Source organism: Falco punctatus (assembly GCF_963210335.1).
Source record: "Falco punctatus genome assembly, chromosome: 5".
In the NCBI taxonomy this organism is placed as follows: domain Eukaryota; kingdom Metazoa; phylum Chordata; class Aves; order Falconiformes; family Falconidae; genus Falco; species Falco punctatus.
The window spans coordinates 46,763,261-46,776,478 of record NC_137584.1 but is presented as its reverse complement, the minus strand read 5'-3'; the positions used below and the strand labels follow the sequence as shown (position 1 = coordinate 46,776,478).

Genomic DNA, 13,218 nt, shown 5'->3' with positions numbered 1-13,218 from the left:
CCTTTCCCTATGTTTCATAGAATATCAAAAGTATTGTTTTCATTGGGTTTTCATCTTTTATTGCTTACAGTGCAGATGCATCTGCTTTCAGGCAGTTCCAGTCCTGTAAATTAGCTCCCATGGGAAGGTTGAACCTCTAGTACTTCAGTAATTTCTAAGTTATGATCTTAAGCTGACTTAGAATACTCTCATAATTGTTGTTGAATTAGCAAAAGGTCTGTATTTGAGTTATGAAATATTTATTACTGTATTCAGGATATTGAGAAGGTCTTTGTATGATCAGGGACTCTGCATATATGTCTTGTTATTACAGGTTACTTTACAAAATCTGAATCCATTTTGAAAATCTGAATATATACTCAAATATAAACTAAGACGACACACCGTGGTATTTTGTTAAGGTAATTTCCTGGTTATGTGTCAACCATAGATAACTAAAGGGAATATCTAGATAATGTGAGGTAACTGCTTTTGTCTTAAGTAGAATCAGGGCTTTGTTTGCCACGTGTGAATGAATAGGGTATGTATCCTTAACTGCCTTCACAGGAGCTGCAGGTGCACTGTGCAGAAGGACAAGCATTACTGAATGCTGCTGTCCATGCCAGAGAGGAGGTGATTCCCTGGGGTATTCCCCAAGTAGAAGACCGAGCCCTGGAATCGTTACGGCAGGATTGGCATGGTTATCAGCACAGGCTTTCTGAAGCAAGAAGCCAATTAAATGCCACTGTGAGCAGACTGAGGTTGATGGAGAAAAAATTTCAGAAGGTTAATGACTGGCTAACAGATCTGGAGGAGAAAGTTGCTATCAGGACTGGGAGGCAGTCTGGTAGAGCAACAAAGGAGATGCAGCTTCAACAAATGAAGGTAAAGAATGTAGTTAAGGCATTCCTTAAACAAAATATCACGTGAGGTTTCCACATCAGTTCCTGGTTGCACTGTGAAAATGACAGGAACTTATTGCAATTTGTTGAGTTACGGATCCAAGAAAGTTTCATGTCTTCTGGGTCCAGGTTCCTCCCATTTAATGGGTAGAGGTGTGGCTCTACCAATATTGAATTCTCATGGGGAAATGTGGAGTTCATATGCTCTGTGGTATGTGAAGGCGTAACCGAGGACAGAGGTTGGTCCTGGAAAGTGTTAATGTGGTAACAAGAGTAAAATGTGCCCGACTGTACAGTGAAGTCTCTGCTGTGTTGATGTAATGATTTCCTTTAGTCACTGCAAGGAGAAGACATAGTTCTGAATAAGAACATAAACAGAGGAAGAGATTCAAGGTTATGCTGTATAGTCACCTTTAAAACTTTGGGCAAATTCTATGGGAAGTCCAGGTTGCACGTCTATTCTGATCTGGGGGGGAAGCATTGAATCTATTGTAATGAAATGCAGTCCATATGGTATGATAAAACTTTTAGCATATTCATGACATTAAAATTCATCAGATTCTGTTTTGTTTTCCTATTGTAAATCCTTGTTTACAACCATGTATTTTTTTTATTTTCAATGATTTCCTGTCTTAGTTACGAATTCCTGTTGTGTTTAAGATGTTTGAATCAGTCATATAAGCTAGATAATGTCTTTGTCATAGAAGTGGCATGAAGAAATTACAGTCTACAAAGATGATGTGGAGGAAGTTGGGGTATTGGCTCAGCAAATACTAGAGGGAAGTCTCACTGCAAGTAGAATGGGAAGCCAGGCTACGCAACTTACATCTCGCTACCAAACTCTTCTTCTTCATGTCTTGGTAAGTAATGAAAATTAATTAATTGTGCCACCATAAATTGTCATTTAAGAAGTAAATATAAACAGAGTTTCTTAATTAGACTTCATCGGAGTTTATTCATTATTGTAGACTCAATACAAGTCACATATATATTTCATATATATATATATACACACATATATGTAGATTTCATTGGACTAAATGTATTAGAGAGCCATAATTGGGATAATGCCTTTCCAAAAATATACATTAATTGTCAGATGATGTTACTACCTTTTTTGCAGTTGCAGGAGAAAAATTCAGAATTCAGTATGTTTGAATGCTAAATGACTTCTAGATAAATGTTTTCATGTTACTACTGAAACACAGAGTTACAGGGGAAATTTGAGTCGATAAGGTACAATCTTCAGGTTATTTTAAGTAGTAAGTGTGTCATAGTACCATAATCACCAGTCACAATTCAATTTTCAAAATACAAGTACCTTTTCAGTATTTAGTATTAATTCAGTTTTAACACTAGTGATTGCTGTATGTATGCTCTGACAAGACCCCAGCGAGAACTTTCCACTAGATATGACAGTACTCAAAACCTATGTGTTTAATCTTAGTATATCAGGTTTTATTAATAAATAGCAATTTAATGTAGTCTTTAGAGAATAGCAAAGATAAACATCTGGGTGCTTTTTTTTTCTCCCCCTACCCTCCATATTTGTTTGAAGGAGCAAATAAAGTTTCTGGAAGAAGAAATACGCTGTATGGAGGAGTCTGAACTGGCTTTCAGTGCTTACACAAATTGGTACGGAGCTACTAACAAAAACTTCAGAAATGTGATCACCAAGTTTGATGTGGTTGATAAAACAGCAATGGAGAAAAAAATGCAGAAACTAGAGGTACAGCTTTCTTGTGTTTCTTTTCACCACAGAGAGGCTATATTTTAACATGCATCTGAACAGCTGCTCCAAATTTTGACTTTGCCTTGCCCAGAGAAGCTAATAGGATAAAGGCCACCCAGTATAAAACTTTCTGTTCTCATGTGGTATACACATTAGATCACAATTTTGTTGTTGAAGTTATGAATAATCCTAAATAATACAATCCTATCTTTATGTAAGACATGCTTGTATGCATTTTGTTTTAGTTTAAAACTTCAAATAAATTCCCCTCACAAGGCATCCTGTCATGTGTATTTTATACCAGTATACACTGTGGCAAGAAGTGCTTCCTATTTCTTCTCATTTAAATAAATCTGTAGTAAATCTCACATTTCATCTCAGAGTTGTAGATGAGTTTTTCTTATGTTCTGCAGCTTAAATATATTACATTAAAGGAAAACTTTGATCTGTTCCAAAATCTGGAGTATGAATCCTCTCCTGATAGCCCTCATTTTCTCTGTTTATCTTCACAAGCCCAGTGCAGAAGTATTTGCTTTTTCTTCTTCCTTCTAGTTTACCACACTTTAACTCCAGGCAATTTTGTAATGCAGTCTGTTCAATTTCCCTAGCAATTCCTTCTGTATCCTTAGCAAAATTAAAAAAAAAAAAAAAAAAAAAAAAAAGAAAGAAAACATTAGCCTTTCACTGGCAGTAGAACTACATTGAATAGATAAAAAAAGGGAAGTGCTTGCATACATTTTTCTGTTAACCAACACCTCTTTCACAGCTGCTATTGAGTGATATGGACATAGGGCACAGTTTACTGAAATCCGCCCGCGAGAAGGGGGAGCGAGCTGTGAAGTACATGGAAGAAAATGAAGTTGACCAGCTAAGAAAAGAAATTGGAGATCATGTGGAACAGCTTGAAGAACTGGCTGGCTCTATCAGGAAAGAGCACATGACTTCAGAGAAGTGCCTTCAGCTGGCAAAGGAGTTCTCAGACAAGTACAAGGCACAGACTCAGTGGGTCATGGAGTACCAAGCCATGTTACACTCTCCTGTGGAGCCAAAGAGTGAACTTTATGAGAAGAAGGCCCAGTTGTCCAAATACAAGGTAAAAAGGGTTTATCATTGCACTGTCAAATCGATTTTGACCTGGTGACTTGCAATACATCCTCTGATCCAAATGCCCATTCAAGTTTCTTCAACAGATGTATGAGATGTCTGATCTGGATGTCCAAATCAGCATCAAAGTGAAAACATACATGACACCTGCATCTACAAAATAGAGTGAGCACCTGCATTTCAAGTGCTGATGTCCTAATAAGGCTCCCATACCATAAAATTTCCTGTTAATGGAATAAAATTCTTTTGTGGGTACACACATGCATAATTTCATTGATATCAACAGAGTTGACAGCTGTTTTAAGCAAGGATAGAAATCAGTTGGTCTTTCTTCACTGCAGACATTGCTTCTGTTTACCTTGGCTTAATAAGCTTTCTGGTTAAAGCTGGATGTCCCAGCTCAACCAGCATCTAAGGCAGTCAGCTGCTATAGCCTCTGTTTTTAGTTAGGATTTAAATTAAGGTTTGTTTTTGTTTTTTTTTCCAGTCATAAAAATGAGTAGAAAAAATTGACCGCAAACCCCATTGCTTCTTCTAATGAGGTTTTTGTAAAATATTCCAGGATTACAGATGTTTCATAAGTTGTGTACTGGGCCTGGCTGAGATTGAGCTAACTCTCCCCATAGTAGCCCATACAGTGCTGTGCTTTACATTTGTGGCTGAAGCGTGTTGCTGACAAACCAGTGTTTTGGCTATTGCTGAGCAGTACCTGCACAGCATCAACGCTTTCTCTCTGAAACTGCCCACTGCTCCTCGCCAGCTTCGATACTGAGAGTCATATGTTATAGCTACGTGTTTGCTTTCTACACATTTGGGGAGCTGGTACCTCACAGTCATTTGATGGATGGTGGGCATATGCCATGCTGACAGAACCAGTGGCACAATGACATGAGATCAGATTGTCTGCACTTGAGAGTACAGTTTTACATGCTCGTCTGCATACTGTCTCATTAAGGGGATGGCTTTGGTGGTACTTTCCCACCTATTTGCAGAATTTGTTCCTCTGAACAAGTTTTATCCCTAACACTTGCCTCTTCACAGATATTAACTCCCTTTCCTTCACCAACTCCAGATTATTAGCCATGCTACTAGCCACTCACAAAAGGAGCAATCACTTTTAGATGCCTGCAAAGCTGTTACCTCAAGGCATGGCTGAGAAACAGTCTTGTACTGGCAGCAAAGCTATTCTCATCTGGAAAACATGATACATGCTATGATAGAAGGCCGTGCATCAGGTCAAAGGAACGTTAGTGAAATAGATCTTCAGTGTTCAATAGATAAATTTTAATTATTGCTTGCATTGTAGTCTATACAGCAGACTGTTCTGTCCCATGAGCCTTCAATAAAATCAGTGATTGAAAAGGGAGAAGCACTATTTGATCTGGTGAATGATGTGAGTCTAAAGAACAATGTTCAAGACCTTCAGAGCAGTTACCAGGAACTCTGCAGCACAACAAAGGTAAACAGTCAGGAAGAGAACTCTAGGTTCTTTCAATTCACTATATTTTTTACCCTCTTTAAGAAGTTGACTGTTTTCTTGCTTCATGTTGTCATGTCACAGCCTGTGCACAGAGCCAGTTAAATTTAATTACTTTTTGGTTGTGGCGTGGTTTGTTGGGTTTTGTTTATGGGGTTGTTGTTGGGTTTTTTGTTTTGTTTTGTTGGGTTTTTTTGTTGGTTTTTTTTTTTTTGGGGGGTGGCAGATTCTGGATTATGGAAAGAACTTCTACCTACATAAATCTAACAAGAGTAGCTGAAATTTTGAGTGTGACAGATGAAGTTCTTGTAGAATTAAGGGGAAATATATCAGTGACTAGTTTGTACTATTGCTACTATTTCTAATTACTTTGAATAGATTTTTAAATACTTTATTTCTTGAAGGGACAGATGGGTACCCTTATGTTATACCATTTTGTCTCTTGTTTCTGCTAGATCTCACACAAACCCTGTTTAATCTAGTTTAGTGTTGAATGGAAGTCGTTGGAGAAAATGAACTGCAAGATGGATATAATTTAATTCAGCAAGGATGTTATTAATTAACATTGATTTGTTAGTCCATATGTATGTAGTACTTTGAAAGATCTAATACTTCTAAGTACACCCTAAAGTACGATTATACCTAAAGCTCTTAATAGCTTACACTCCTAACAAGGATAAGCTCTGCAAACCATGTTAGTACTTATGTTTGACCAAAGTACTTTTATTGCCAATCCGTCCACCAATAGCAGATGATTTTATTTTTTTTCACAGTTGGTTTTTAATTTACAGACATTCCTCTGGTCTATACCACAAAACTGGTGTCTGTTGCATTAGATGTAATGTTGATGACTTAAATGTAGAGAAGCTTATGAAAAATCTTAAAAAGAATAAATAGATTTTAACTCAATGTGCACATCCTTTATTTGCCTACCACAATCACAGGCAATATGTATGTGCAAAGGCTGTAAGCAGCAGGCACCCAACCATAACATCTGGTAGGTCATGTGCAGTCTCTCAGAGAGATAATAACTGTTTCTAAGTGAATGTAATTTCAAATTGGTAAGTGTTCCTTGAGGTAAGGAGGTCCTCAGTGTTCCCTCTGTCTTCAGAGTAATCCCTTTGACAATGTCCTCCTTAACAGTGTAATCATGTGAGAGCCTCTCACAGGAATATAAATTTAGAAGATATGCTTACTCATGTTTTCAAGCTCTTGGTGTTATTTTTGTTTAAGGTCTTTTTGTATTCTTATGATTACCTGAATATTTAATTTTTATTTTTGTGGACCTGCAGGCATACGTTGAAACCTTAGAGGTGAGAGTGAAAGAACATGAGGATTACAATAGTGATTTGCAAGAAGGGGAGAAATGGTTGTTACATATGTCCAGCAGGCTGGTCAGCCCTGACCTTATGGAGAGTAACAGTCTTGAAATAATCACTCAGCAACTAGCTAACCACAAGGTGGGTTTCTGTTGGGTAAACTTCCTTTGTCTGGTAAACCAGAATTTTTCTTCTTTGCTTTTCTGTCTCCACTCCAGAGCTTTATTTATTTTTCATTCACCTGTTTTATTCCTCTTACTGCTGCGTAAATAAGCATCAGTGTCATTAATGCAGTTAATAAATCTACCTTGTTGTTAGCGCTATTTCTTGGATGAGACTGCATCTGCTGCACAAGAGCTTTGTTGTACGCTGTCAGATTTTTGCTGAGATGTGCCAGGACATAAACCACAAAAAGCAGATTAGGTTTATTTTACTTCTATGGCATTTTTTGCTCTGGTACTTCTAAGAATAAAAAATATTTTATAATTTCAAATACTTGTTTCCCCTCTATTAGGTTTTAACATTTCCTCCATTGCTTTTATTCAAGGTATTGTTATGGTTGCTATTAATGGTAATCATTCACTACATCAATAGCTGATGGTTTCTAGAAGATAAAAGAAAGCAAAATTCAACCCTCCCCACCGGTCACTGAAACTGAGATTCCAAGGGCAAATGTTGAACTCTTAACTCATTGTGACTAGTGTGTTATTCTCTAAGTAACCACCTTGGATAAAAACTGGGCTCCATCAAAGTCAATGGAAAGAACTGTCTGCAGTGAAAGAGCTAATGGAAAAAGATATACAACATCAGATTTAGTCATTACTAGACACAAAAGAAGTTGTTGGAGCCCTGGAGAGTGTGCAACAAAGGAAGATTAAGGGTAGTTTTGGGGCATGAGCATATAATGTTTACACATTATGACAGTGCTACTGATGTTTCTGTGGGATATCTATGTACAGACTTTTGACAGTGATTTTACAATGAACGTAAACTCTGATAGCTCGACTGTAAGAATAATAACAATACACATTGTCTGAAAACTTTTTTCTAAATCCGAAGACAAAGAGTGTTTAAGGGAGGGGAAAAAAAACCCTCAATAAAAAAAAAAAAAAACAAACAAAAAAATGCCAGCTCATTTAAAAAGCTGTAATGCAGAATATGTTTTAAGTTCAAAATATTTCTGAAAAAAATATTTTATCTGTTTCTTAGGCTATTATGGAAGAAATTGCAGGATTTGAAGACCGTTTGAACAACCTTCAGAGTAAAGGAGATTACTTGATCAATCAATGCACAGAACATCTTCAAGCAAAATTTAAACAAAACATACAAAGCCATCTTCAGGGGACAAAGGACAGCTATTCTGCCATATGTAGCACAGCCCAAAGAGTAAGGCTTGTTTCAAAAATGTTTTTATGCCATGTAGGAATAACACGCATTATTATTTCTGGAAGTACTGGTTTCTTTTAATGGTGTAAACCTCTTTCTACTTAAATTGTTTCTATTTAAATTGAGCCTACAGGTTACTACAGGTCACTTCATCATTACTGTGCTGGAGTTCCAATTCCTTGTGATCTGAATGTTACAATGTTGTTTGCAGCCAGTAAAACTAGCTGCCTATCAGTTTTTACCTTAATCTCTACGCTCTCACTGCCTTCACGTTACAGTAGCTTCCAAGCACCTGCAGCAAAGAAATTAAACTATTGCTACTTCAAATACTAGGGAGCAAATTGCACTCTTAGTGTCAGTAGTTTACATACATACATAATGGGTCTTAACTATGTGCTAGGAAATGTTTGCTCTCTTAGTAAAACCAGAATATACAGTTAAGAAGGGCTAGCTGGGTCATTCTGTTAATCCAATTAGGAGATCAAGCTCGCATAGTCTAAAAAAACCCAACAAAAACAACCACCACCACCAAACCAACCCAAGCAAACAAAACAAAATCCCCAAAAGTACACTTCATAGTCAGTAAGATTTGTAAAAGTAGTAAAATCTCACACTAGATTGATGGCAAAATGTTGACCAAGAATACAGAAATAAGAGATAAGGGTCTTTGTTTATATCTTTTTTTTAATTTTTTTTTTTTTCCGGAAGCTGTGTCTTAGATACTGTCCCATCTTCTCCACAAATTAGCAAGATGCCGTGAGAGCTTAAGGAGCTTTCATCTCTTGGTACTTTTATGTACAAGGGCTAAAATAACCGCAGTCTTAATAATTCTGGCTCATCTGCAGTTTTCAAGGTGGGAGAGGCAATAGCAGTGTTTGAAAATGCAGTGACCTTACAAAATGTTTCTTTTAGGTGTACCAGAGTTTGGAACATGAACTCCAGAAGCATGTTAATCATCAAGATACCCTACAACAGTGCCAGACTTGGCTGTCTACAGTGCAGTCAGAGCTGAAGCCAGCTACCTGGCCACCTTTCAGTCTGGCAGATGCAGTTAAACAGGTAAAAGTTCAGCACTTGAAAATGCTGTTATCTGTAATAAAGTGAGTTCAGGTAAGAGCTTCATTTTAATAGAATTAGGTATTCTCAGAGGGCTGCATAGCCACATTGTTTATTCCCAGGTCCAAAAGGAATACCTCAAGTGAAAAATAACCATAGGTGAAAAATCACTCAGGGTTTTTGCTAGCTCTGCTTAATGCTTAGAAGTGTGTTACCTGACAAAAGTTGGCTAATTAGATAAACCTGCTCAGATACTCCACATATGTGCTTAGCAGAGAGGTTGTATGTTTCTGCTTGACCTATTGCCCATCTGTCTATTAATGTTCCTATGTGAGACCTGGTTTCATAGTACCATGGACAGAGTCTGTTATCAGACAATTAAAACAATTTTTCAACCTGAAAGCGTAGAACTGCCTCTAGCCCACATTAGCCATTAAGAATGCTTTCTTTTCTTCTTGGTTATTCTTAGTAACAATGTATTTTATATTGTATTTGTACCTTGTTTTTAAATTAAAGCGGTATGGTACTAAAAATGCTGGAATTCAGGGCTGTCTCATCCACCACATGGCTTAATAGAGACCTTGAAATACTATAGATGGCAGCTCTGCAAGGCAGGGGGAGCGGGGGGGGGGGGGGGGGGGGGGGGGGGCGGGGTGACAGTGGGGCCAGCAGGGCAGCACCTTCCCAGTGACCTGCAGATCTGCAGCACACAGGTGAGGAAAGCAGAGTTCCCCTGGTGTCAGCCACCATCTGGTGATCACCAGGCAAGTCTGTAGTGATGAGGCCAGCCCCAGGTGGAAGCAGGTCAGGGCAGCAAGGCGAGGCCAGCAGGATCTGCCAGGCACAGATGCACCTATAGCGTAGCTCAGGTGATGTCCATGGGTAGGTGAGGGCCTGAGCTTACACGCAGCTCTTGAGCAAGGGGGAAGGCTTCTGAACACCTCTCCATTGGCCAGGTCCCAGCTGAGACGAGTCAGGGCTGGCCCTGAGCAGATGAAGGCAAACCCCAAGGAGAGGGGGATAGAGGTTGCAGAGCTCTTTGGCACGCTGAGGACCTTGACTATCCCTGAGGATCAGGGTCCTGTTCCAGTGCTAAACTGTTCTCAGTGTGAAAAATAATTTCCCTCATATCTAGGAAGAATTTCCTTGTTGCAGCTTGTCACTTTTCCCTCTAGTCCTTTTTCTGCTCACCTTGGCAAAGAGTTAGGCTGTCTTCTCAGTACTGCCCCGACCTGACCCCTACCATTTTAAGTAATGGCAGACCGCAGTTAGCCTCTCTTTTCCAGGCTGAACAAGCCCAGTTCCTTCAGACCCACCTAAATGCCATATACTACAGCCCTGTATTCCCCTGGCCCTTTGCTGGACTTGCATCAGTTTGCCATATCTCTTCTATGGGGGAAGAGGGAAACTGGGCCAAATACACCAGGGACAACCTGACAAGTATAAGTACAGGAGAGTAATGGCTTCCAACAGCTTGCTGTCTGCATTCTTGCTAATACAGTAATTTGGGGTTGCTGCAAAGGCACACTGCTGTTGTGTTCAACTTTTTGCCCTCGAGGACCCGCCACTGGCCCTCTGCGTTAGGTAGGCACTCATGTCTCCTCCCTGGGACTCAAGGAGGTGTGTTATTGCCCTGCTTGTCGACACTAATATCACCATTTCCTATTGGGATGTGGAAACTCTTCATAGGAAGAGGTGAGCTCCTACAGGCAGTGTTGAGAGCAAGGACCCTCAAAAGCATCATGTTGTCTGATCTTGACAATCGTAGATATTGGGGACATTGGGAGGGTTTCAGAAGGCGTGGGAAAGCTTTTTGTGCTGCTAGAATGGATTCCTCATGACCTATTAGACACTAGAGAATTTTATAGATATAGGAACATGACACTGTATTAATCAGATAAAGCCCTGCTTCCCATTCACCTAGGGAAATTAAGTCACCTTGTTGAAACTGGATGTATCTATCCAACACTTTATAAAGAAAGAAATAAGTTAGGTAATGCATATGTCACTAAATACTTTTATAATTGGATGATAATCAAGTTTTTAAGAATTACTCTCTTCCATAATTATCATAGAGTAGCCTTAACTAATAAAATAGTGTATCTTTTGGAAATAATAAACTAAAGTACAAATATTAAAATGCATGACTGTATTAAAATAAGAGGTTACTTCCACAGTCTCAGAGTTTATTTGAGGACTGTCTTCCCTCAGGTAAAACATTTCCGGGCTCTGCAGGAGCAGGCCAATACATACTTGGATCTTCTGTGCTCCATGTGTGATCTGTCAGATGCCACAGTGAAGAGTACAGCAACAGATATTCAACAAACGAAACAAACGGTACAAGATAACCACAACAACCCACTTTTAATCCTTTTTAGAGCTTTCACTGCCTTGATCTGTCCTCTATTAAAAAGGTCATATTGGGTAGTAGCTTAAAAAAATGTCATCTTACTTTCATCTGAAGTATTTCTTTTAGAAATAGTTTTTTCTTTCTGCTTTTATTTATTATTTCTTTTTATTAAATCCACTCAGTGCTATCCTGGTAATAATGCAAAGATACATGATGTAGTTTGCTAAATGTACTTAGGCAGTGTTACAAGATGTTGGTCTAAAGCCACACAAATAACGTTCTGTGGAAAAAAACCTGATCCAAATTATTTGTTTTCATAAAACACAATTCAATATATTCTTCTCTGTATTTATTAAAGCTTAGACATATTTTACTGTTATTTATTCAATAGTAGACTGAGGTTCTTATTAGGGTATACTAATACATTAATTATAATAATCATAAAAAATTATGATGGTTCAATTCATAAATCAGAGTGCATCTATTCCAGCGTATGAATTTATAGAAGTGTCCTTCAATTTTAAGCTTTAAAGAAGCTTAATACTTGATTTTAGAATAAAACTATAAACATAAGTTATTTTAAAAGAAACATTATAAGCATTCCTTTTTTATAAGTTGTTATAAACACAAAAACCTCAGTTTCATATACAGACACAACCAAACTTTTGAAACTACTTCTACAAAGGGTAAAAATCTAATATATACAGTAACAGTATTCCATACCAGAGGAGCAAATTGTATAAATCCATGTAACCCATAAAAACATGGCAGGCCAAATGCTGAATAGCTATAAAGCATTCCAAACATCAGAGTAAGATTGTCCTTATATATAAGTAGTAGTGAAACATTTTTGAGAAATCACAGGTGGTACAGTGCTGACATATATTAAGCTCCTTGAGTTACATATTTACATATATGTTGAGTGTATAAACCTTAAAGGTGCCCTACTGCTGTATTTGGAGCAAAAGAAGCTCTGTTACTAGTGGTTTAAGGTGACTGATGGGCTCAGATCTTTCTTCTTAAGCATTCTTCTTACTGGCGTTTTACAAAAGACATATAGGCAGAACAACTGGTCTAAGAAAATCAAATGATAAGTGTTTTGTTTAAGCTTTTATTTGGTCATTATGAAGGCATGTAGGGTGCAGTCCAGCAATATTCTTGGCATGCAATAGACGAAATCATACAGTTGATTTAAGCTTTAACAGAAGACTGAGCTCACTTTGAAATACACACACTCATAAACAAACTTGCTTCTCTCAAGGGTGAATGATGATATTTTTTTCCCCACAGCTTTCCTTTGATAAGTCTGATTTTTATGACTTTTGAAGCTTAAGACTCTTCCTTTTTGTGGGTGATATTAGCTCTTTCAGAATCTAGTGCAGAGATCTGCTTTACTACAGTATTATGCTCAGAGGAAGAATGGTACTCATCTTCCATTCTCCAAAAATAGATGCATTAAAGCATTCCTACTCCTTTTAATTTCTTTTCTTCTAGATTGAGCAACAGATAGTGCACTCACAGTACTTGGCCCAAGGCTGGGAAGAGATCAAACAAATGAAGGCTGAACTCTGGATATATTTCCAGGATGCAGATCAACAACTACAGAATTTGAAAAGGAGACGGGCAGAGCTGGAGATAAACATTGCCCAGAATATGGTACTTCAGGTTAAGGTAAGGAGACTTTGGTTAAGAACAGAAGGTAAAGAAGTTGCTCATCCTGTGGCTGATGCTATTATGAATCATGTTATATGCAGCATTACATACAATTGCTAATATGTTGTGAGCAAGAGCAGAGAATACAGAGGAAAGAGTGTTTCCTTATTGATGCTACAGGGTGACACAGAAAGCAATGCAATGTACTTTAATATTTTTCTGGCTTTGTCTTTCTGACAGTAGACAATTTTCAGCCTACT

At 38.0% G+C, this 13,218-nt stretch overlaps 1 protein-coding gene across 20 annotated transcripts in view; it reads left to right on the top strand.

Annotated features, from left to right (window-relative positions):
• SYNE1 (spectrin repeat containing nuclear envelope protein 1) overlaps nucleotides 1–13,218 on the top strand; it is a 316,411-nt gene that overhangs the window by 169,306 nt on the left and 133,887 nt on the right. For all 20 annotated transcript variants that reach the window (XM_080389669.1, XM_080389663.1, XM_080389667.1 and 17 more), the window contains 10 exons: nucleotides 547–864; nucleotides 1,586–1,741; nucleotides 2,440–2,610; nucleotides 3,380–3,706; nucleotides 5,024–5,176; nucleotides 6,487–6,654; nucleotides 7,723–7,899; nucleotides 8,812–8,958; nucleotides 11,167–11,292; nucleotides 12,800–12,976. In XM_080389669.1, the coding sequence (XP_080245795.1) occupies nucleotides 547–864; nucleotides 1,586–1,741; nucleotides 2,440–2,610; nucleotides 3,380–3,706; nucleotides 5,024–5,176; nucleotides 6,487–6,654; nucleotides 7,723–7,899; nucleotides 8,812–8,958; nucleotides 11,167–11,292; nucleotides 12,800–12,976 (1,920 nt within the window). The remainder of the gene's footprint in view (nucleotides 1–546; nucleotides 865–1,585; nucleotides 1,742–2,439; nucleotides 2,611–3,379; nucleotides 3,707–5,023; nucleotides 5,177–6,486; nucleotides 6,655–7,722; nucleotides 7,900–8,811; nucleotides 8,959–11,166; nucleotides 11,293–12,799; nucleotides 12,977–13,218) is intronic.